We start from the raw sequence: 21668 nt of genomic DNA, 5'->3' as shown, positions 1-21668 counted from the left end.
TCAAATTCACAAATCTTAGCAACTGCTGGGGCAGAATATGGTTGTGAGGCATGAACACACTGAGCCTGCACTGCCTGCAGGAGCCTCTCCCCTCCCTGTCTCACCTGAGCCTGTCTGTGATGGGCTGTGAGGGAGCTGTGGGTGGCACACCCTGGCTTGCAGCAGCAGGGTTGGTGGGGATGCTCTCTGTGCAACATTTTCTTCAACGATTTTCTATCTTCAACTCCTCTTTTAATTGAGGATTCAGAATGATGTAAAATAATGAGCTCTCAGTCACATCTTTCCTCTGCCCATGCAGCTCCCTCCTCCACAGTGGAACAGGAGGCATAAAAGTACAACAAAGACTTTTTTGGAGCTCTCAAAGCACTTACAGCAGTAGCTCCCTCAAGAATGATCAAAAACGTTGGCACAAAAATTCCTGTTCTAATCCCTGCTTCCCAGGTCTCTTGGGGATGGTGGCACACATGATGTACACTCAAGTTTTCCAAGTGACAGTCAGCCTTGGGCCAGAGGACTGGCGACCACATTCCTGGGACTATGGATGGTCCTTCTGGTAAGTGTCACCCCCGTTCATCTCTTTTCTCTTTGGGGCTGTGCCATCAGCCTGTTGGGACGTTGCACACATCAGCCCCAATTGCCAGAACACCCTGTGGATTTCCAGCTGCCAGGCCTGCAGGAGCACGAGCCCCCAGGGCCGTGCAGATTTGGAGGTGTGGGGGACAGCTCTGGGTGGCTGTGCAGCAGCAGCTGTGCTATCAGCAGGTACAGAGCATTTGTAAATAAACAGCACCCACAATTACTAACACAGATTGAGCACTCTCATTAAAGTTCAATTTAGGAACATAATTGCCATGGCATTTCTGAGACTTTTAGCTTTTTTTTTTTTTTTTTTTCCTCCTTGTTTTTAATTAATGTCTCAGTTGTTGAACCTTAGGGTGCAGCTTTGAACACAACTGCAGAGGAAGGTGCAGTGCTCCTGGCATGATGAGACTTCCCTGTGGATCATGGGGAGAAGCATTGGGAAAATGGACATGGCTTTTTTTTTTTCTTTTACCTTTCCCATTTATCTTCTAAAATCACATAAAACTAATTTGGCCAAGACACAGCATCTGTGTTATATTGCTTGCAAGTTTATAAGAAGCTTACCAAGAGCAGGAGGCTGTGGAGAATAAAAATACCTGCAAACAACATCCCAGTCCTCCAGAGGCATCAGCCTCTTTGGATGGATAGGGAAAATACTTTCCTCTTGCCATTTCTAAATATAGCACATTATTTTCTTTCCATCTCAAAACAAAGACAACAATCTTTGCTAACACAAATAAATAAATACTTCTTATGCACAGCACTGCAGGGAATTATTAGTCTTTCCTTCTCACCTCTTTCTACTGTGTTTCATAGGAGGAGTTACTAACATTTGAACAACATGTTACAAAATACAAATCACATTATATTTAAAATACAGCTTATTTGGTGGCTCAGTAATGAATATTTATTGCATGTGATGATGGACTTATAAATACATTGCATTCACATATTTATAATATTTATATTAATATTTATAACAACTCTGTCACAATAATTGTATAATTTTCAATAGATTTAAATAATAAGGCATATTTGTCTTCGGTAATCTATTTTGTAATTTACTGCAATACTCAAACTTCGAAATGTTGGCAAATGTCTTGCATGATAAACACTCATTAGATTATTCTCCTTCATCTTGTGCACGCCAAGAGCCCCCATGGCTCAGAGTGGGCACCAGGGTCCCTCAGGGCATCCTGAGCTCTCCTTGGGCCCACTCATCCCACCCACACTCCCTGCTGGAGCTGTGTCCCATGGAAATGGAGCTGGTGTCCCATGAGAGATGGGGTTGGGAGCTGGTGTCCCACAGAGATGGGGAGCTGGTGTCCCATGAGAGATGGGTATGGGAGCTCTCCCATGAGAAATGGGTTTGGGAGATGTGTCCCAAGGCAGATCAAGCTGGGAGCTGCTATCCCGTGGGAGATAGGGCTGGGATCTGGTATCCCATAGAGAGATAGGAATGGGGGCTGTGTCCCATAGAGATGGGGATGGTGTCCCATGGAGATGGGGAGATCACCGTCTCTATTGATCCCATGGGAGATGGAGTTGGGAGCTGGTGTCCCATGGATGATGGGGATGGGAGTTGTGTCCCATGGGAGATAGAGCTGAGAGCTGTGTCCCATGGCAGATGGAGCTGGTGTTCCATGAGAGATGGGTTTGGGAGATGTGTCCCAAGGCAGATCAAGCTGGGAGCTGCTATCCCATGGGAGATGGGTTTGGGAGCTGTGTCCCATGGCAAGTGAGGCTGGTGTCCCATGGGAGATAGAGCTGGGAGCTGGTATTCCATGGAAGATGGAGTTGGGAACTGGTATCCCATAGATGTGTCCCATGGCAGATGGAGCTCTGTCCCATGGATAATGGCTTTGGGAGCTGTGTCCCATGGCAGATGGAGCTGTGTCCCATGGCAGATGCATCTGGTATCCCATAGGAGATGGTTTTTGGGAGCTGTGTCCCATGGCAGATGGAGCTCTGTCCCATGGATGATGGGTTTGGGAGCTGTGTCCCATGGCAGATGGATCTGGTATCCCATAGGAGATGGTTTTTGGGAGCTGTGTCCCTTGGCAGATGGAGTTGGGAACCCTGTTCCGTGGGGGATGAAGCCCAGACCCCAGCCCTGTCCCAGAGCAGCCTCTCCCTCAGCTCTCCCTGGGCAGCCACAGCCAGGGAAGGCACCTTGGGCTTTGGTTTAAGGACCAGGAGTGCACCAGGATTAGGTCTCACTGTGCAGGACTCTGAGATACCCATGAGCAGGGAAATATGTGGGAGCAACATCCCCTCTGCCCGTGTTCCTGGGGTGAGACCTCAGCTTCACTCCACACAGCCCCCCTGGGAGCTGAGCTCCTCTCATGCCACTGCAGCCACAAAGCTCCTTCTTGCACCTACTGCAGCCACAAAGCTCCTTGCATTCAGTAATTTCCCCTTCTCCCTTCCCTGATGCTGCCAAGGCAGCACATTTATCCATGCAGGATGTGGGGCACGGTGCAAACACCAGCTCAGCTGGGACAGGGAGCAGCATTCTCAGCCTGCAGTGGTGCTCAGCAGCCTGAGGAAGGCCATGGGGTCCCTCATGCCATGCTAGTGATGGGTAGCATACCTGGAAAAGGAAGGGCTAGAGGTCAAAAGAAGCAAACCCAAGGCTTCTGCCTTCCAGCTAACACTGATGTACAGACCAGAGAACCTCCCCTGGCACCACCCAGACTCGAACACCTTCTTTAAGAAGGGTTAGTTACAAATGCCCACCCAGCCTGGTGGAAAACCACACATGTAGGAATTATTTTCTGCTCCACCTGGGTTCTGGTGATGTCCTGGAACAGCTTTGGGAAGCCCTGGCCCAGCAGTTGTCACCACCACCTCCATTTCCAGCCTGCTGTAGATGTGCCACTGCAGCACCCACCCACAGAGCAGAGCCCAGAGAACACAAACAGCCCTGGCAGGTGGGGCCAGGGAACACTGTCCTCATGGCCCAGAGCCAAAGGCCTTGGGGATCCACACTGCCATCCCTTCCCCAAGGGCCTGTGGGAAAACCAAGTTTCCTATGATTTTCTATGATAAAAACACCCCTTCCCAAAATGAAGCAGGGCTGCTCGTGCTCTGCTCAGGTGTCTCAGGGTGGTGTCTGTTATCCCATCCCCTTCCCAAGCCATTGGCAAAGCCTGGAGGTTGTTCTGGGCTCTGGCACAAGTCAGGAGTGGGCCGGGGCATTCTCCAGGCAGGGGATTTCAGTAGGATCAGTCGATGTTCAAGTTCAGACTCTCTAAAGAAAATAAATACAAAAAGTCTGAGCTGTTTGAGCCATGCAGGAACCTGAGAGCCCAGCCCTGAGCTCAGCTACAGGAGGCTCTGTGGGTGCAGCCCCAGCACATCTGGGGCACAGCTGGCACAGAACATTAACAACACTGCTGCTAAAGAGGCCTTCACCTAAGGTAACTCCTAAGGTAGGACAACCACTCTTTACAATTCAAAATAAATAGCATTTATTCAAGGGCCATAAAAGCTAAAGTACATCTATCCTAACTGCCTAATTACTATAATTTTCCAGATGCCAGGCACTTCTTCACTCTGTACTTCCTTCTCTGAACCTTTCAGGACTTCTGATTTCATGATTAGAAACCATCAGAAGCATCCAAGAGAAATTCTCCCTCAAAGATCATTCCACAGGCACCTCCCAGGCACAGTGAGGCATGTGGTTTGGGCTGGCTTCTTCCTGGGTACTGCTTGGGAGCCCAGCTGGAAATGTTTGCAGCTGCTGGAGCTCTTCCCTACACTGCACGTGGGAGGCAGACTCATGCCAGGCCAGGAAGATGCTGTGCCTGGACACTCACACCTAGCACAAGCTCCCTTCCCACTTCTCCCAGCCATGGGAAACTTGAGGGAATTCTGTCACCCCAGGGGTCACTACATTTCCTTCTCATTTGATTGCATCTGGCAAACAGGTTCAAAAATGACAGGGAAAGAGCTGCCTCCACACATCTCATTGCCTCAGGAGTCCCTGCAGGACTTGTTATAAGCTGAATTTTGAAATCATTGAAATGAGCCATTTCTGTTTACTTGAGCCATTTTTCCCCCAGATTTTTCAGTCCATGAATATGTGCTCTTTTTCAAGGTTTGTCTAATTTGAAATGAGAAACTGCTTCCTTGTCTGCAGGTCCTTTGCAGAATGGGAAAATAGCTCATGCTGAGGGTTGTGTTGACAATGCTTATTTATAAGATAATGCTACTGGGGCTGGATTCTTTCTGCTTTGCATAATTCAGATCAATTTGTTATAGAAAAAGTGCAAAAAGAAGCAGGTAAAGTGTGTCACAGATGATGGAGTTAATCCAGCTTAGTTAGGCAGCCACTGTGAACTATGTATAGCCAGAGTTGTTGGGCCAAGTGTGAAGCCAAGGGGAGCTGGAAGCCAGAGGAGCTCTGTGGACAAAAGGAGGAATTCAGGGCCATTTTTTGCAGCCTCATTTCATGCTCAAAAAGCATCACAACTCCCTGGGGCCATGAGTCCCTCACTAGCCCTATCTGAACATGAGGTCAGGGTGGGCAAAAGAAGCTGGGGGGGAAGCCCTGCCCACGAGCAGGGAGCAGAGCAGCTCCCAGCTGGCCCTGCTTGTCAGGAAACCCAGGACAACACTTGCTGCTGCTCCAGCTTGGCACTGGGGCAGTCACTTTTTTCCTCCACTTCCCTTCTCCCTCTGCCTCCCTGTGCCCCTGGTTGGTGTTTGCAGTGTCCTGCCCCTGGCTGGCCAAGGTTGGCTGGGATTACCTTCACACGGGTGGGGGGCACTCAGGAGACCCCCAGGTGGGTGCCTCCACAAAATGGAAGCGTTGTCTTCTACTCTGGTTAGGCTTTCAGAGACCAGACACAAGGCAGGAATGCCAGAGGGTCCATGAACCAGGAAAGAAGGAATGGAAAGCAGATTAAAAACCACCACTGCAGTTGCAATGTGCAGCCAGCGTCCCATGCACGGATGCTGGAAAGCTGCTCCAAAAGACTCTCTGGGGCTTTGCTCCTTCCAGGAGTGTGTGCATTTTAGCACTTGTCTGCAAGGCTCTGAGGCACTTCAGAGGGAGATCGGGAGGTGTCTCGGTTTGGACAGACAGGTGTCTGTCAGGAAAAGTTGGAGCTTCCCTTGGAATGGAGAATGTAAACCCCCTCCCTCCAAATTATTACAATTTTGAAATTAAGGGGCTTTCAGGCAAAAAAAATGGGAATAGGAATAACAGTTCTTTACTAGGAATACTAAAAATACAAATGCAGTAGTACAAAAAAGCAAACAAAAGTCCTAGAAAACCCTGACAGAGTCAGAGATATGACCTGACACCCTGCTGGCCAGGGTATTAGGAGCAGCCCAAATAAATCCTCCTGGAGTGACAGATGTGGTTCTGTTGGAGCAGAGATGATCCTGTAGAAAAAGGCTCCGGTGCCGGTGAGATGGGTCTGGTCTTCCTCTGGGAATCCAGTGCAAACAGGCTGCCTGGTGTTCCTGCATCTCAGTTTTTATCTGGGTAGGAATGGTTGGCTTGGTTGGCTCCTCCCCACTGGGTGTTCCATCTCCCAATGGATGATGGAATGTGTCAGGCACTGTGAGCCTCAATGGCCCATGAACAGAAGATATCCCCGAGGGTGGGCAGTGGTGACAGAGATCACAAACCCTGCCCCACCTGGTTTAACAGCTGGGCTGTGATCAGAAGGCATCCACCCTCCTCCCCCTGGAGTTACAAGAGATAAAGAAAAAAAACATCTCCCCAGCTGCTTTCTACAGATGAAATAGAATACACTGTTTTTTGGTTACATAACCCAAGACAGGAGGTTTTTGTCAGAGTGCACCAAGTGCTCACCTTAGCACAGGGTTCTGCATGGGATGAAGGCTGTGCCCAGCCCCCAGCCCAGCCCTGCCTGCCTGAGCACGAGGCACAGGTAAGATGAGCAGAAGGGGTTTGTCAGCCCCACCCTCCCTGTGTGTTTGTGTCAGAAATGGGACAGAGCTGCTGTGCTAACCCAGCTCTGCTGGTTTCTCTCTCCACAGCCTGGCGTGGGGCTCCTTCACCTGCTGCATGGCTGCCTCCGTCACCACCCTCAACTCCTACACTAAGACTGTCATTGAGTTCAGGCACAAGCGCAAAATCTTTGAGCAGGGCTTTCGAGAAGAGCAGAACTTCCTAGACCAGGAAGCCCTCAAGTACTTCAGAGAAAGGTCAGTGCAGCCAGCCACTCGGTCAGGGGAGGTTCCCATGGACTCTGCTGGTTCCAGAAAACCCAGGCTCTCACCCACCTCAGCACTCGTGGGTGAAGCCTCTGATTCACCTGGAAAAGGCGTGGGAAAGGGAAATGCAAAAGGTCCTCCTTGGTTTGGTATTTCTTAATTTTTGTGATGTCCCAGGGCCTACTTTTTCTCCTATACTCATTAACATCTTTACAATAGGCACCCAATTCACAAAAAGCTGTGCTGCCAATGTAAGCTGATTTTCCCCCTCTAGAAAGGTAAAATTGTGGGGGTGTACCAAATGTGACACCCATGCTCTCTCAGCACATGCAACAGGCACCTCCCAATTATCCCAACAGCTGCTGAGGCATTTTCCAGCCACCACCAGGCCACCTTGGAGCTGCCATCTCCCACGATCACATGCCCACAATCCACCCCTGCCTGCTTTGCATGACCCATGCTCTGGAGCAAATCCACACAAATACAGCAAAACACCCACAGGGTGCCACCCACACTGTGCCACCCACACAGTGCCACCCACACAGTGCCACCCACACAGTGCCACCCACCCCGCCACCAGGGGCTTGGGTGGGCTGGAGCCCTGGTGGGTCCCAAGGCCCAGGGGTGCTCTGTCACTCTGCCCAGCAGCTGGCCCCTGTGGCTGCTCCAGGAACCTCCTGCCCTCATCCTTTGGTGAAGAAGTTCAGGCTTTGTTTAAAGCTGTGGATTGTGAAGAACACACAGATCCTGGGCTCACACAGCAGGGAAGGGCTCCACAGGGTGAGGGACCCTCACAGGATGAAGAGCCGAGAAGTACAGAAAATCCTCATCAAAAGTCTGAAGTGATATAAAGATATTTTGGGGGCAGAAAATATAAGCAGGATGCGTTGCTGCTTGTCAGACCAGTGGGACAGTTTCTGCATGGTGAAAAGAGTGCTTTGGAAGCTCTGAGGGGACAGAAGGTTTGGAATGATCAGCATTTCAGCAGCAGAGTGAGGAGCTCTCCTGATTATTGCTCCCATGAGAGCTCCCATGATTATTGCTTTTCCTTGGTTGTTTTGTTTATTATTCTGTTGTTGCAGTGATCTCCCCGCTACCATCCAAGTTTTCACTCTAGCTTTCAGACAGTCTGCAAGGAAAAGAGAAATGAGGCAAACAACTATGATTTTCCTAATTTTGCATTTGGATATGACAGTGAATTCTAAAAAAATTCTCTGTGGGAGAAAAGAAAGCCCAGACACAGTGAGGAGGAAGGGGTCAATGTGTGCCTCAGGGTAAATCAGCACTCAGGGAGGAAAGCAGACAAATTATTGGAGTGAGAAGTGCAGATAAGAGCCCAGGAGAATTATACAGAACAGTATCTTGAGTTAGACTGGGAAATGCTAAGGAAACTTGTTGAACTACCACTGCTGCCCTTTCTGGAACAGTAAATAGCAAAATATACCAATGGCCCAGAGGACAGGGACCTCTTTGTCTCACATGGGCATTGTGAGTTTGATTTGGGTTCTCCTTCCCCTCACAACATGACACAATTCCACCCCCAACAATTCCCTCCTCGGTCACCTCCTCCCAGCCCTTCCACACGCACTTGGCACACTCAGCTCAAGCATGTGGCGTTCCCTAACTCCATGATTATGACTTTCTTTTTTTATATCACATTATTTTAATTGTTGTATCTGAATACATAATAGGAAGCCCAGAGACAGTGTTACCATGGGATCATTCTAGAGATTTAAAGCTGTGTAGCAATATACAATTTTTTTAAATTTTTTTTAAGTGGTGGTGTTCATGCTCAGCTTCACTGCTGTGCCCTGGGAATGCTCTGGCTGCAGGGGTCCAGGCACTGTCCAGTAGCAATCCCTGCTGCTGCAGGGTGCCACAGGGTGCTGTGGGTGCCCTCAGTCCCACACAACTTCCCCGAGCTCCCATCTGCCTTTGCACAAACAGAAAATAAAATAAATCTTCTTTCCTTCCTGTGCACATTCCCAGGGATACTTCACATTCCCTCCTACTCCTCCACCTCCATGTTCCTTTTCATACCTCATGAATAAAACCCTCCAGCCTTTCTTCCTTCCAGTTGCTTTGCACATATCTTCACCCTTTTTGCCTGTTCCTCTGCAGAGCCAGCACCCCCTGGAGCACACATCCACTCTCTGTGCTGGACACACCCTGTGCAACAGGCACTTTCCTGCGTGCCTGCTGAAAATTAAAGCTTTATCATTATTCCCAACAGCTCCCTTTATCATCTGGGGCTCGGGGAAGGAAAGTGTCAGCTCCATTTTGGGTGATAAAACTTTTTTTTGTGGGAATATTATCCTACAGGCACCCGCTCCCAGGGAAGAAATTGGCTTTATGAGAAGTACTGACAGTAAAATGCTGCTAATCTTGCACGTGTTTTCTCAGCTATATCATTGCATTGTGCTTCGTTTTAATTGCATGCAACTGCACATAACAGCAGAAGATTTGCTGAAAATGTGGATATAAGAGCTGGAATGGTCCCTTGAGAGCTCCCAGTTCAGCAGCTGTGGTCCTGTCCCCTGGTTTGCTGTGCTGATGCCCCTCCAGCAGCTCCCATCCCCTCCCCTTGCACAGCAGCCTCACCCTCTGTGGCCCTGCTGCTCCTCCACATGCCCAGGGCAGCCCCTGCTTTGAAGAGCCTTTAACACACACGAATGTCTGTGCACACTCCAAACTCTGCTCCACAGCCTGCTTTGACTCCACCTTGGGCAGCTCTTGGAGTTTCTCACACAGGAGCACATCCCAATCCTCTGCCTCCCTCTGCCCCCAGGCTCTGTCTCACACCAGCCAAGCACTGCTCCTGCCACTGGGAAAACATTTCAGCAGCTGCTGAAAAATCAAAGATTCGTGGTGTTACACATCCAGGCCACTTAGAAAAGTCCAGACAAAACAGACCCTATATTCACAATATAAAATCAAAAGATACCAGAGCTTTTCAGATATGATAGGTACAATAGCCCTCAGGGTAACTCCAAGAAAACCAGGTCAATTAGACAGACTTGGAGGTATTATTTATGCTTAAGTGTTCTAGAAAATTATCAAAATTATCTGCAAAGTCAGCTTTCAGTCTTTGTCCTTCAAGTGTTTTTTTTCTTCCGTTTTTCTTGTTTTCCTTTGAAATGAATATCTGTCTATATCTTTTGCTCATCTTTTTTTGTGGGTTTTTTAGTTCATTGGGTGTCAGTTCATAACAAGTACCACTCTTCCACCCTTCCCAGTTTCTCTCTCTGCTCTGTTTCACATGAACACCCTTGCCCCATGTGGTCATGAGCACAGTCCCTCGTCTGTGGTTTGCCCCAGCCAGCAGAGGAACCCTCCCTGCCCTCCTCTTCCTTCCTCCCTGCTCTGAGGATCCCTCCAGACAAGCCAAAGGGACAGGGATTCTTTCTTCCCTCCCACGAAGTCTGATCATCTCTGTGACAACAGCTGCAGGAATGGTGACAGACCTTCCCCTCTTCCCCTGCCCAGCTGTTTGGTAGCTGCTGTTTTAGCAGCTTTAGCTCTCCCCTGCTGTTTTGGCAGCTTTGTCCCTATGGCTGTGTAATAATTAAGATGCATTCACAGGAATTCTGCTGGTTCAGGCCAACACCATCATCACATCCATCCAGGCAAGGCCAGCCAGATTACCCAGACTCAATGTCTTTCCCAAGTTTGTTCTCAGTTTCTTGCCTTCTTTTAGTCATATATTTAAAAAAAACCTTTCAGGTACCCTCCCCAACACACCTTTCCCTTCTCCCAGGATTCTGGTGGATTTTGCTTTCAGGTGAAGAACAAAACTTTCCTCTCTGCTCCTTTGCTGTGCTGGGGGCAGGGCAGGAACCGCTGCTGGGGCAGAGGGGGCCCCTGGGCAAGGGACAAGGACAGGAATAGCTCCAGGGAGGACCAGGGAATGTCCAGGCTTGGGGTGAAGGTACGTGAGCACTGAAGCCTGAGGTGAGGATTCAGGGTCTGAAAGGTTGGAAATCAAATCCAGGTGAGATCCTCGTGGAGAGCTCGTCACTGCCTCGGGCAAGGAATGAAAAGTTTGTGATGTAAGGAAACTGGAATTACCCATGGCCCTCTTTTAGTGAGGACAAGAGCAGCTTTTGGACGTGCACCCAGGCTGGCCAGGGCTGCAGAGTCCCCTGGAGCTGAGGCCACTGCAGAGAGGGGTCAGGGGTTGTCCCACGCTGGCCCCAGTGGGAGGAGGGATCCAGAGACCAGCACAGCCCTGTCTCACTCTGGTATCCAGCCTCCTGCTCCCTGTGACGCCAATCTCACTCACCAGGGCTGTTAAACCAACATACTTAGCAAGTAAATCTGGAAGATTCAGCCTCCCCCGGCTCACCCATCCGTAGCACAGCGTTTGCAGCTGTCCATCAACACCCATTGTGCCATTGTAGCTGATTTCACAACATTTTTCTTGCTGACAGGGCCCTTACTCTGATCTGCAACACCAACCCAAGCAGGCAGATGCTACTGGTGAAATTCTGGAGTGAGCTGAGTTCAAACTGCCATCGACAGCAGTGCAGACAAAATATCTCTGCAGGGACAGAAAATGTAGTTTTAAGTGCTAGGAGCAGTTTGAAACAGACAGCAGGACCAAAGCTATTGCAGAGCTAATAAATCAGGGCTATTCCCACCACTGTGAGAACCAGAACTTTTCAAATCATCATTCACACGCTGCTTTTTCCCCTTTTGCACATTTCTGTAATGTATCATCCTCACAGCTTGCTTCCTGTGACTCCACTGTGCTCGTGTCAGATGTGCAGATCATACCAACGCCTTCTAAAGACATGCCAACCTTTTGCTCTGGTTTCCTCCTTGGTCACCCAGGTATCTGAACAGGGTTTCAGTTACTGACCTAATGTACCTCCCATTGGCAGAGTCAGTAGCTCTTCACACAGACATCAATATTTCCAATCTTCCTATTCCCCTTTCTTCAGTGCACAGGGGTGAGTGCAACCTCCTGCCTTGGGTTTGTTCTGTACTTTATTCTGCAACACAGGAAGCTTTATCCACAGAGCTGCTCCTTCTGGAAATCACATGGACTGGCACTAAAATGGTGCAGAGCAGCACCATCCCCACTGCCAACACACACGTACTGCACAATGCTGTTGGGCCCCGGTGCTTAGATCCATCCTGGAGAGGGAAGGAGTGGAGACATGCAGCCCTGAGCCCTCATTTCTATTCCCCATGGCCTCTTTACATTTTCTCCCAAGAGGGGCAAAGCCAGGGGAACCAAGTCCTTGCTGAGCCCATCACCCTCTCCATGGTGGGCCTGGCTATAGATGGAGGAGCCCAGGTACGTTGGACTCTTATTGGTTTTCACCCTTCCATTTGTGTACATTTGGGAGCAGCCTTTGTTTCTGTTAAAGGTGCTACTTCTATATTCTCTTTTCCAGGGCTGAGGAGGAGAGGGCTGAGGCTGGGGACCTGAGGTTACAGTGCCTCCATAGCTGCTCCCCAAATAGTAAGTGACCGTGGCTCGAATGTGTGCGGCACACAATGGCTTGTCCTGTCCCCACGCTGCCTCCCCGGGGCCCAGCACCAGGTTTGGAGTAGGAAGCTTTGGGAACAGAGGTTTGTTGCTTTCCCAGACAGCATTGCCCAAGAGATAACCAACCAGCATAAGAACAGTGCAGAATTCTCCAGCATTCAATTTAGGATGTGCACATATCCTATAATTTTGTGTTATCTCAAGAAGCTGTGACTTCATAGTAGTTTAAAAATATGCTCTAATTTACACCTGTATAACTTTCATTATCACTACCTTTTTTCATCTATATTTGTCACCAATTCATGATGATGCATGCTATTGAATATAAAAATGATTGAAAGCAGCTTTGGTAGACAATAACGTTAGTATAATTAATGCCATTTCTTGCACTTTCTCTGGAAATTGCAGTGCTTTTATTCAGTGTTTGCAAGAGCTCTTGCTTTAAGCTATGGGAATCAGTGCTTCAATGTACAGAGCAATGTTGGAGCATGGCTCCTGCCCTGCTCTGAATACTATACTTTTTCTTTACTCTCCAGGAAAGATGTGTGCAGTTTCATGCATCTATTTCCTTGGAAAGAAAGCAAGTGATCCTTCATTCAGCAGGAGGGAGCCTTGGGAGAGTGACTTGCTGGCTCTGCGCTGTTAAAATTTGGAAACCTCATGGCAATTTGCTGCCTCTGTCTTGCTGAGATGCACATCTCAGCCACACACTCACGGAAGTTTGGTGTCTGTAACCCCAACCCCTGAGGGTCCTGCTCCCTCCCCAGACCTGCTGGAACAGCTCTCCAGTCCCATGTCACTGCAGGTGGTGTCCCCACAGGCATGATAGTGCTGGCACTGCTCTCCAGCTCGGTTTGTCATCTTGGTAACTCCTGCTCCTTGAAAATGTCATGTCAGTCATGGACCTTTCCACAGGCAGATCCTTGTCCTTCATCCTCACAGGCCTGAAAATGTCTGTTGGTACAGAACTGATCTGGGTCACGTTTCCTGAGAAAGTTTCTCACCAGCCAAGCTCCTGGCAGGTGCTCAAATGTGCTTTATTTTATTATTGAAGCCTCTCCAGAGGTCTTTGTTTCAAAGAACCAATAACAAGCCTTGACAATAGGTGTTCCAAGGAACCAGCTCTGCTGGTCCTATGGGCAGCCCTGTCCCAAGCGTTTCCATTTTAAAGGACCCAGAGCTCATCCCACAGAGTGCTGACAGCTCTGGGAAGGCAAACCCCAAACGAGAAGCCCAGAGTCAGGTAAAGAACAGTGGCCATCCCTCAATATTCCATCAGGCTCAGCCTCACATCCATTACCTTCTGTAATGAAATCAGATCAATATTAATGAAGTGACAGGAGTGAAGTTGTGCTCTCAGTTCACAGTTTACTTACAAATCCAATAGAAGCTGCAAAATGCTCATTATCCATGCTTATTAGTGAGGGAAAACCATTAGTTACTGCTGCTTGGGATGGCACAAAGCCTCACAACGTTCAGATGAACCTCTCCTTCCTCCAGCAAGACCACCAAGCCATGACTGGCCCAGGCCTGAGCCCAGGATCCTCCTTGGTGCTGGTTCCAGGGTCCCATGCTCCCAGTCCTTGTCACATTCCCCCTTCCAGGGGCCCGTGGCCAGCAGAGGATTGAGAGTGGCAAGAGAACAGCGTGAGAAGGGCTTGGCTGAAGGCAGAGCAGCCACCACGGGCACACTGACCCCATGGGGGCATGGAAGAAGGGGACACATCACCTGGAGCAGACCAACCCAGTGCCACCAGCAGAGGAAATGCCAGCAGGTCACTGGGAGCACTCCACGGACACTTCCCACAGGGGTGGCCCCGTGCCAGCAGGACACCAGGAAGCACCAGCTGGAGTTACTCCTGCTGCTCTCCTCAACCAGCACCTCCTTCCCTGCAGGACCTGCCAGCTGCCCTCAGGAGTGCTCTGAGGAGGCTCCAGTCTGAGCCAAACTGCAGATGAGGAACACTGGCTCATCCTCAGGCATTGGGAATCTTTCTGTCCTCCCACGAAGACAAAACCTGTCCTTGTTGAGAGGAAAGGACTTTGGGGAATGCCCCTGAGGACTGGAAGAGCAAAGGCTGTAAAGAGGAGAACGAGGCTGAGCAATTGTGGAAGACAAACACCACCTGGCCAGGTGATTTTGGAAGAGAATGTTAAAGGTTTTGGAGCAGCCCAACAGCACTGTGGGAGCACAGGTAGCACAAAGGGCCTCATGCCAGGGCAGGATATCAGGTTCTTCTGTTGGCAAGACTGAGCTCTCTGTTTTAAGAAGTGCCCTTAAATTATAAATTACATCAGAAGCTTGAATTCAGGGGAGTCCCAATCAGGACAATGCAGTTATTCAGTCTTGATGATTCGGTATTAAACCACTTAATGTCCATCACTGAACTATAATTCTCTTTTAACAAGGTTAAAAATAAAATTATTTTATTTCCTTTATGCCCCTTTAGCAGGGTTTAAACTTGCCTGAGCTGAGAACAGCACCAGGAGCTCTAACTATAACCTGGCATCCTCTGCTGTCCCCAAGGTGCCTTCCTGTGCACACATATGGCACTGGCCCCTATACATCTGATACACCCGGATATACCAAATTTAGCATTTCCAGGCACTTTTAAAGTCTATTTACTGTCATTTTTGACCTTGGAGGTCTCAACTTTTTCTTTCAGAAGTGCAGGGCTGGGAGATCTCAATGCTCCAGCTGTGAATAGTCACTGCACAAAAATATAGAAGTTTCACATCAGGATATTTTCGATGTTGTTGCACAGGTATTTATTAGCAAGAAATGTTCACTGTTACTGGGCTCCAGCCAGCAATTCTCCCTGATTTCAGATCTGTATGTCCATGCCACTTCCACCCTTTCCTCCAGAGCTCTCCTACCATGAGGCATTAACATGAGGAGCATGGATCCCACGGGGCAGGTGGGAGAGATGCAGATGGTGAATGTCAAATGGGCAGAGAGAGGCAGGAGAAATATCACAAAGGACAAGGAGGGACAGGTGTGGTGGCAGAGCCAAAGAAGAGATAAATAGCCCAGAAGAGGAAGAGCTGAGCAGGAAACAGCAAATTCTTACTGTCTGTGGCTGAAAGCTGTGGTGTTATTTGAGGCAGATAAACCCAGAGTTCAGGACACCAGCTTCTCTTGTAGAAAACTGAAAGATTATTCAAAATTAATTCAGTGTTAAAGAAATAATATGTCACTGTTTTGGCAGCGTGGGCATTTCAGAAGGGTCACCTGACAAAGAGGAGGCCTTGAAAAAAATAGTTTTATTCTCATGTCATCACCCTGTAGGCATTTCCCCTGAGTCCATCCCACAGCTCTTTTACCATCCTCCCACCCCGGCTGTCTACAGTGAGATTTATGCAACCAATCCCTCAGTGCTTCACTCTAAAGCATAGTGTGTTTTTTTTCTATTCAGACAAGTTCATCAGAAGAACTCTAGGTTTAAAACACGGTGGAAATGATTCATTAAAATAATGGATATCCACTGAGGGTTTTTTTTTCCTTCGGTCATGAGCGCCATGGAAGCAAAGTGGTGCTGGATGTGCAGGCAACTTTCAAAAGTCTCCAGAAAAAGTCTGTAGCACCAGCTCAGCTGGAGAGGGCAAGGCACAGACGGCAGCCAAGGTCACTGTGACAACGGGGAACATGCTTTATATGCTGAGCAGCACAGGCTGGGAGGCGGCAGACAACAAGGGCTTGACGCATTTGAAGTGTCGCTCAAAGTTGAGCCAAGGTTTCTCCTTGTGGAGGTACCTGACAGCTGCAATCAGCTGCCTATTTCATGTCACCATTGATTCCAACTCCGGGCCTTGCAATTCTTCCTGTAATTTATTCAGTTCAGAGTGATTCACCACATTCAGAAAACGAGTGGGGAAAAATCCCCTCTGATAAAGCACCGGGTCGAAGATCCAGCCCTGCTGCCCTGGCAGCAGTGGGAATCTCATTCCTGTCTTCAGGCAGAGCCTTGCCCACCAGGAAATTCCACAACTAAAGGTCTCAGTTCTGTCCTCATTTACCTCTGCTAACATCCAGACTGACATTTTGCTTTAACATTGCTTCTTGAGCTACCATTTTTTCTGCTTCCAAGATAAGGAGGATGATACAAGTGAATGCAGTCCCATGTGCAGCATGGCAGGCCATGAAAACTAAGGGGTGGAAAAGGGAAGCAAAATAAGCTGGCAGTTTATAATACATTTTCTGTTTCCTCCAGTGCACAGGTGAATTGAAAGGTTTCTTATATAAATTTCAGTGGGATTAGTTATGAAACGTGCTTTCTGTCATTCTTCTAAATTGCATCTTTCAATAAATGCTTCATCTCCTACAGCTAATCCTGGATTTATGCAAAAAACTCCCCAAACCACCCCCCCCAAAAGCCAACCCTGTCCCACACTGCTAAACATGTGAAATGAAGTCTTTCAGACTGTATGTGCACCCAAATAGCCTTTCACTTACTGTGCATACCCTATCCTCCCTGGAATGTAGGCAGGGATTGTTCTCAGATCATTTTACACAGTGAGATATTTTAGGATAAATACATGTAATTTTAACAGCAAAAATGCATTTTTGTTTTAATTGCCTTAAAATGGGGTTGTCTCTTGTCTCCCAGGTTCCAAAGCCTGAGCTACTGACCCTGACATGCAAGGAAGGGGCAGCAATCCCTCTGAGCCAATTAACTCTGGTTTTCCCATAAAAACCCTCATTTTTATTTATGAGGGACTCTCCTGCAACAAGCACTATAAAGTCAGTAGGAAAAGGGACAGCCCAGAGGGTCCAGTGGAAGAGAAGGAAGGTGAGGTGGGACTCAGAGGGGAGAGGAATGACAGGAGAAAGGGGAACAGGGGGAGGAATAAATTATTTTCATAGTTAGGCAGAACCACAGAATAACACAGAGTGGACAGGGACCCCGGAGGGCTCTAGTGCAGCCCTGTGCTCCCAGAATGTCCAGGCTGGATCAGGCTGCTTCATTCCCTGTCCAGTTAGATCTGAACACGTCCAAGGATGGAGATCCCGATCTACCCCCCTGTTTGAACACCCTCGGGGTGAAAAAGCTTTTCCTCATGCCCAGCTGGCAGTTCTGGCTCTCCAGTGCTGTTCAGCCAGGTTAAGAAGGCAAGGCAGTCCCAGGTGCTCCCTGGAACACGTGTGTGTTGTTTTCTCTCCTGCCCTTTACACAACCCATTTTATGATTCCTTTTAGGCTCTGCTTTTATGCGGTAGCTCTGTAACTGCCTGCATTTCCAATTATAAAACCTTTAAATTTGATTTAAACCTGATAATTAAGCTGTGATTTAGCAAATTAACCCTATTGAAGCCCAGAGGTGTGAGACATGCTCTTTAGAACCTGAAATGTTTGGTGTTTAATTGCATCCAACACTGAGAAGGTGCAGGGAGGAGAAGTGAGTGTGTAGCTGACAGGACAGGACCTCGTGTACAGATCTCACACATCCCATCCAGAGCAGGATTTGCTGCTGTCTTCCACCACAAGAATTTCCCAGATGCACAAAAAGACTCAGTTGGTCCCTGGCATCACTACAAAAGCTTGTCATGTCCTTTGGCTGTTAGAAATCCTGCACCATGATCTGCACAGCCGTTGTCCTTGTGTTCCCCTTCAAGGTCAAGGCATTTCCAGCTGCATTCCCTACCTGTCAGGACAATTCCAGGCCACAGGGGTGGAATATCTTCCTCTCCTGCTATCAGTATTGACAAACGAAGAAAAATTTAGCCATCCTCCAATTCCCTGGGTTCCCAGGCAGTGCTCCCAGCAGACTGAAGCTTGAGGGCCCACAGAAGGAAGGCAGGTCTTCACCCTGGGCAGGATGGGCAGGGAGAGGCGCCGTGGCCACCTGCAGCCAGGTTTTTGTGTTCTCACAGTCACATGCCAGTAGCTTTCATCCCTTCCTGTCCTTCCCCAGCACCGAATCCTTGGTTCTCGCAGAGCTGTGTGACTTTTGGGAAGGAGAACGTGGATGTCCCAGTGGTTCTGACAGAGGATAGTTGATATGTGCTCAGTTGGCAGCAGGGAGGAGCTGGTCCTGAATTCATGTGCCTTATTCTCAAGTGCTTTGCTCTTGGTCACGAGAAGCAGGTTTTATACAGACACGAGAGGCAAATCAGCCTGTGGGGAAATGCAGTTATGGGAAACAGGCTTAAAATTGTCCCAAAATAGGCCTGAAATTTTCTTATAAGCCTGTAGCCCAGTCCAGAGGAAAAAGTGTGTGTTTGTCTTTCTTTAGGGCTTCACAACACCCAGCTCTAAGTGTCACTAGCCCGCAGAGGAACAGGAGTGACCATAATGCTCAGAAAATACCCCCATTCGCTACGTCAAGCTCTTCCAGCAACACATCAAGCAGCTCTTCACTTTCATCAGAACCGACCAGCCAGATCTCCATGGTTCAGGATCAAACCCTGCTGGACATCACCTCCATCACTAGATTGGCCCCAGGGGAATCACCAGACCCTCAACCACTTGAGCAAAGAGATACAAATTTAGCAATATCGTGTTCCAGCCCACTGGGAGCAAGGACTATTCCAGCATCTTGCCCAGCCAGCCTCAGGCTCAGTCTAACACCCAGCTCAGCCAAGCCACAGCAATACTCTGACTCCTCTCCAGTCAGCCCAGGGATCAATGCAGCTTCCTTCTCCACCTTCTGTCCTCACACAGCACAAAACCTACGAGCTTCAGCTTCAGATCACACACTGACCCCAACCAGGACAAGCACAAGGCCTCCAGCAACAGCGACTCCTGAAGAGAGTTCCCAGGCTCCTGGCTATTCTAAAACTGAGTTAAAGAATACAGGAAAGGGGTTTGAATCAGATCTGGAAGATCCTGATCATGAGAGGTATGTATCCAGACTACACGGGTATCTTAGTCCTCAAATGGCCCATGTTGGCATAGAATCATTAAGAGCCCCCCATAAAGAAAGTTAGATATCTTTTATGGTTCAGATGTTCCCAGAGTTTGTTTTCCAGTACCCACCCTGTGCTTCCACTAACCCTGGTACCCAGGAAGCAAAATGCCCTATTTCCATACACCCACTTAGCTCTCCACACCTCATGACAGACCTGGGCCAGGTCAGCAGCCTCAGCTCCTCCAGCAGGGCACAGGTTTCAGGCACCTCCTGTCCTTCCAAACAAACAGCACAACTTTCCCCTGTAGGGAAGGCAGCAGAGAGAAGCTCTGCTGTCCCTTGGAGCCCGGCAGAGCAGAGCAGGGGATGGTGCTCAGTGACACGGCCGGGATGTCCCTCCCAAACCTCCACGGCTCCGACCCGGGGCGAGCTGGGCCATCCCCCTGCTCCGAGCCGCTGAACTCCTCCCTGTCTCTGCCACTTCTTTCCTTGGCAGGAGATTTGTAACCACACAGGAATTCCAAGCCATGGAGAAAGAGCTAGAGGATGTAAAGGAAGACCTGAAATGCCTGAAGTGGAAGGTGAGACACATCGGGGAGACGGTGCAGCCCCTGGCCGAGGACAGCAAGAGGTACAACGGCTACACCCTGATGGAGCTCAAGGCCATGGTGCAGTTTGAGGAGGACCCTTACAAGGCTGCCCACAAGATCCTCACCGCCCTCTTCAGCGACGTCTACTGGCCACAGCACCCGGCCTCCGAGCAGGCCTGCAACGCCCGCGCCCTGCCCAAGCCCAGGATAGACCCAGAGCTCTACACGGTCTACTGTGACATTCTGAAAAGCATATTCCCTGGAATCAGCAGCCAGACCTTGAGGGAAGAGACACAACACGTGCAGAAAAGCGCGCAGGAAGCACCAGAGCCCGCAGGCGCTGTGGAAAGCTCGAGGCCCGTGGTGGCTTTGGAGGACTGGGCTGTGGCAGCCCCGCCGGTTGAGTCTGTCCCTTTTAGGTAGGGATTGTCTGTGAAGGTGTTGGTGAGCTCTGAGCCCTCATGCCACCCGCCCAGTGACACAGAGTGGGAGGGCATCCTGCACTCTTCCCACGTTTTAGAAAACAATTGCTCCTTTGGTGTCTCTTTCAATCTATGGACGTTTCCTTGTTTCCAGCAACTACAAATGCTGACAAAAGAATCCCACAGAGGCGTTGTACGTCCAAGCAAGGGCCTTCTCCCAGCCCCAAACAGACCAACCAACCAGCATCTGGGTAGTTTCTATTTTCTAGAGTGTATCATTCATTAAATGACATTACTTGTTAGAAAATTGTGCCTGTTCTTTTTTATTTATTTATCTAAAAATGCTTTGCACATCAAATAAATCAGCATCGTAACTTGAACACACACTGAGATGAGACCTGGGAATTTCAAACCTTCCTCTGCCCAACTGAATCCTTGGTTCCAGGGGCACAAACCCAGGGCACAACGATGAGCAGCAGTGGTGAGCCCAACCAGGTTCCCTTCCAGGTAACAGGGGCCAGGGTACAAAACTCTGCCATGTGCTCCTAAATCACCACCCAGCAGTGGGACAGGGGAAGGGCTGTGACCTCCAGCTCTCCCAGTCTGAGCTGGCTGGGCCAGCTCAGATGTGTTAACCCAGCTGAGAGGCTGTGGCCCCTTGCAAGGGCCCCTCAAGGTGAGCACTGCTATGGAGCCTGTCCCAGGGGAAGGAGGCTGCTGGTCACGGAGGACACACAGGAAAATGGAGCTCCTGGAGCTCCTTCCTCTGCATCTGGGAACGAGGAATGTGCCATGGATGAGCAGTGTGTCCCCCACAGGCCCTGCAGCCTGCTCTGTGAAGGTGAGAGTGCGGGGCTGCAGGGATGTCCTGGTGCTACGTGGCTCAGTGTCAGTGGCAGCCACACTCCCCTGCCCCACTGGTTCACCCAGTCCCTCTCAGAGTCAGTGACACTTCTTGGAAAGAGTCGCTTCCCTGGTCTCAGTGTGACAAACACACCAAACCCCAGAACAGTCCACCCTGCTGCTCCTGCCAGGCCCCGAGGAGGGCAAGAGGCAACGTGAGAGTTCAGCCCCCCTTCCCCTCTGCTGGGCTCTAACCCATTCTAAAGCTTATTCCAAAAATAACAGGGAGGAGAAAAAAAACATTTACAAAAGCACTGAAAGCAGATCATTCCCAGTGCCAGCACAGATCCAGACACCTTGGGCGATGGGAGGGGGCCACAGCCACACCCTGAACCTGCTGGGCACATCTCCATGGGGACACTTTGGTGGCAGAGCTCCCACCTGCCTTCCAGCAGGACGGTCCCTGCTGCACTCACAAAGACATTGGTTCAAGCTCCCTGTGTGAGCAATTTATTTCACCTCCCAGCTGCTGTGCAGACACGGGCACAGCACTGCCCACAAAGCCCCTCTGTGCCACACTGCAGCCAGAGCCACAGCTGGCACCTGCAGGTACCCACAGGGGTAACAGGGCTGTGCACAGGGTGTGCCCGTGGGACAGTGACAGCACCCAAAGGGACAGGGGACAGCCAGC

At 49.6% G+C, this 21668-nt stretch overlaps 1 protein-coding gene across 3 annotated transcripts in view; it reads left to right on the top strand.

Annotated features, from left to right (window-relative positions):
- The window catches only part of GSG1L (GSG1 like), a 57933-nt gene extending 37538 nt beyond the window's left edge, over positions 1 to 20395 (top strand). Inside the window, exons 4-8 of one of the 3 annotated variants that reach the window (XM_063414529.1) lie at positions 442 to 553; positions 6601 to 6768; positions 12180 to 12247; positions 18508 to 19113; positions 19619 to 20395. In XM_063414529.1, the coding sequence (XP_063270599.1) occupies positions 442 to 553; positions 6601 to 6768; positions 12180 to 12247; positions 18508 to 18530 (371 nt within the window). In that variant the 3' untranslated portion in view covers positions 18531 to 19113; positions 19619 to 20395. Of the gene's footprint in view, positions 1 to 441; positions 554 to 6600; positions 6769 to 12179; positions 12248 to 12810; positions 19114 to 19618 lie in introns of those variants that run through there. The other 2 variants (XM_063414528.1, XM_063414527.1) reach the window with 2 other exon arrangements.
- Positions 20396 to 21668: the final 1273 nt, after the last annotated feature.

This window comes from Prinia subflava, chromosome 17 (assembly GCF_021018805.1).
Source record: "Prinia subflava isolate CZ2003 ecotype Zambia chromosome 17, Cam_Psub_1.2, whole genome shotgun sequence".
NCBI classification, from domain to species: Eukaryota; Metazoa; Chordata; class Aves; order Passeriformes; family Cisticolidae; genus Prinia; species Prinia subflava.
Note: the sequence above shows the minus strand (reverse complement) of the source record. Positions and strands in the feature narration are given on the sequence as shown.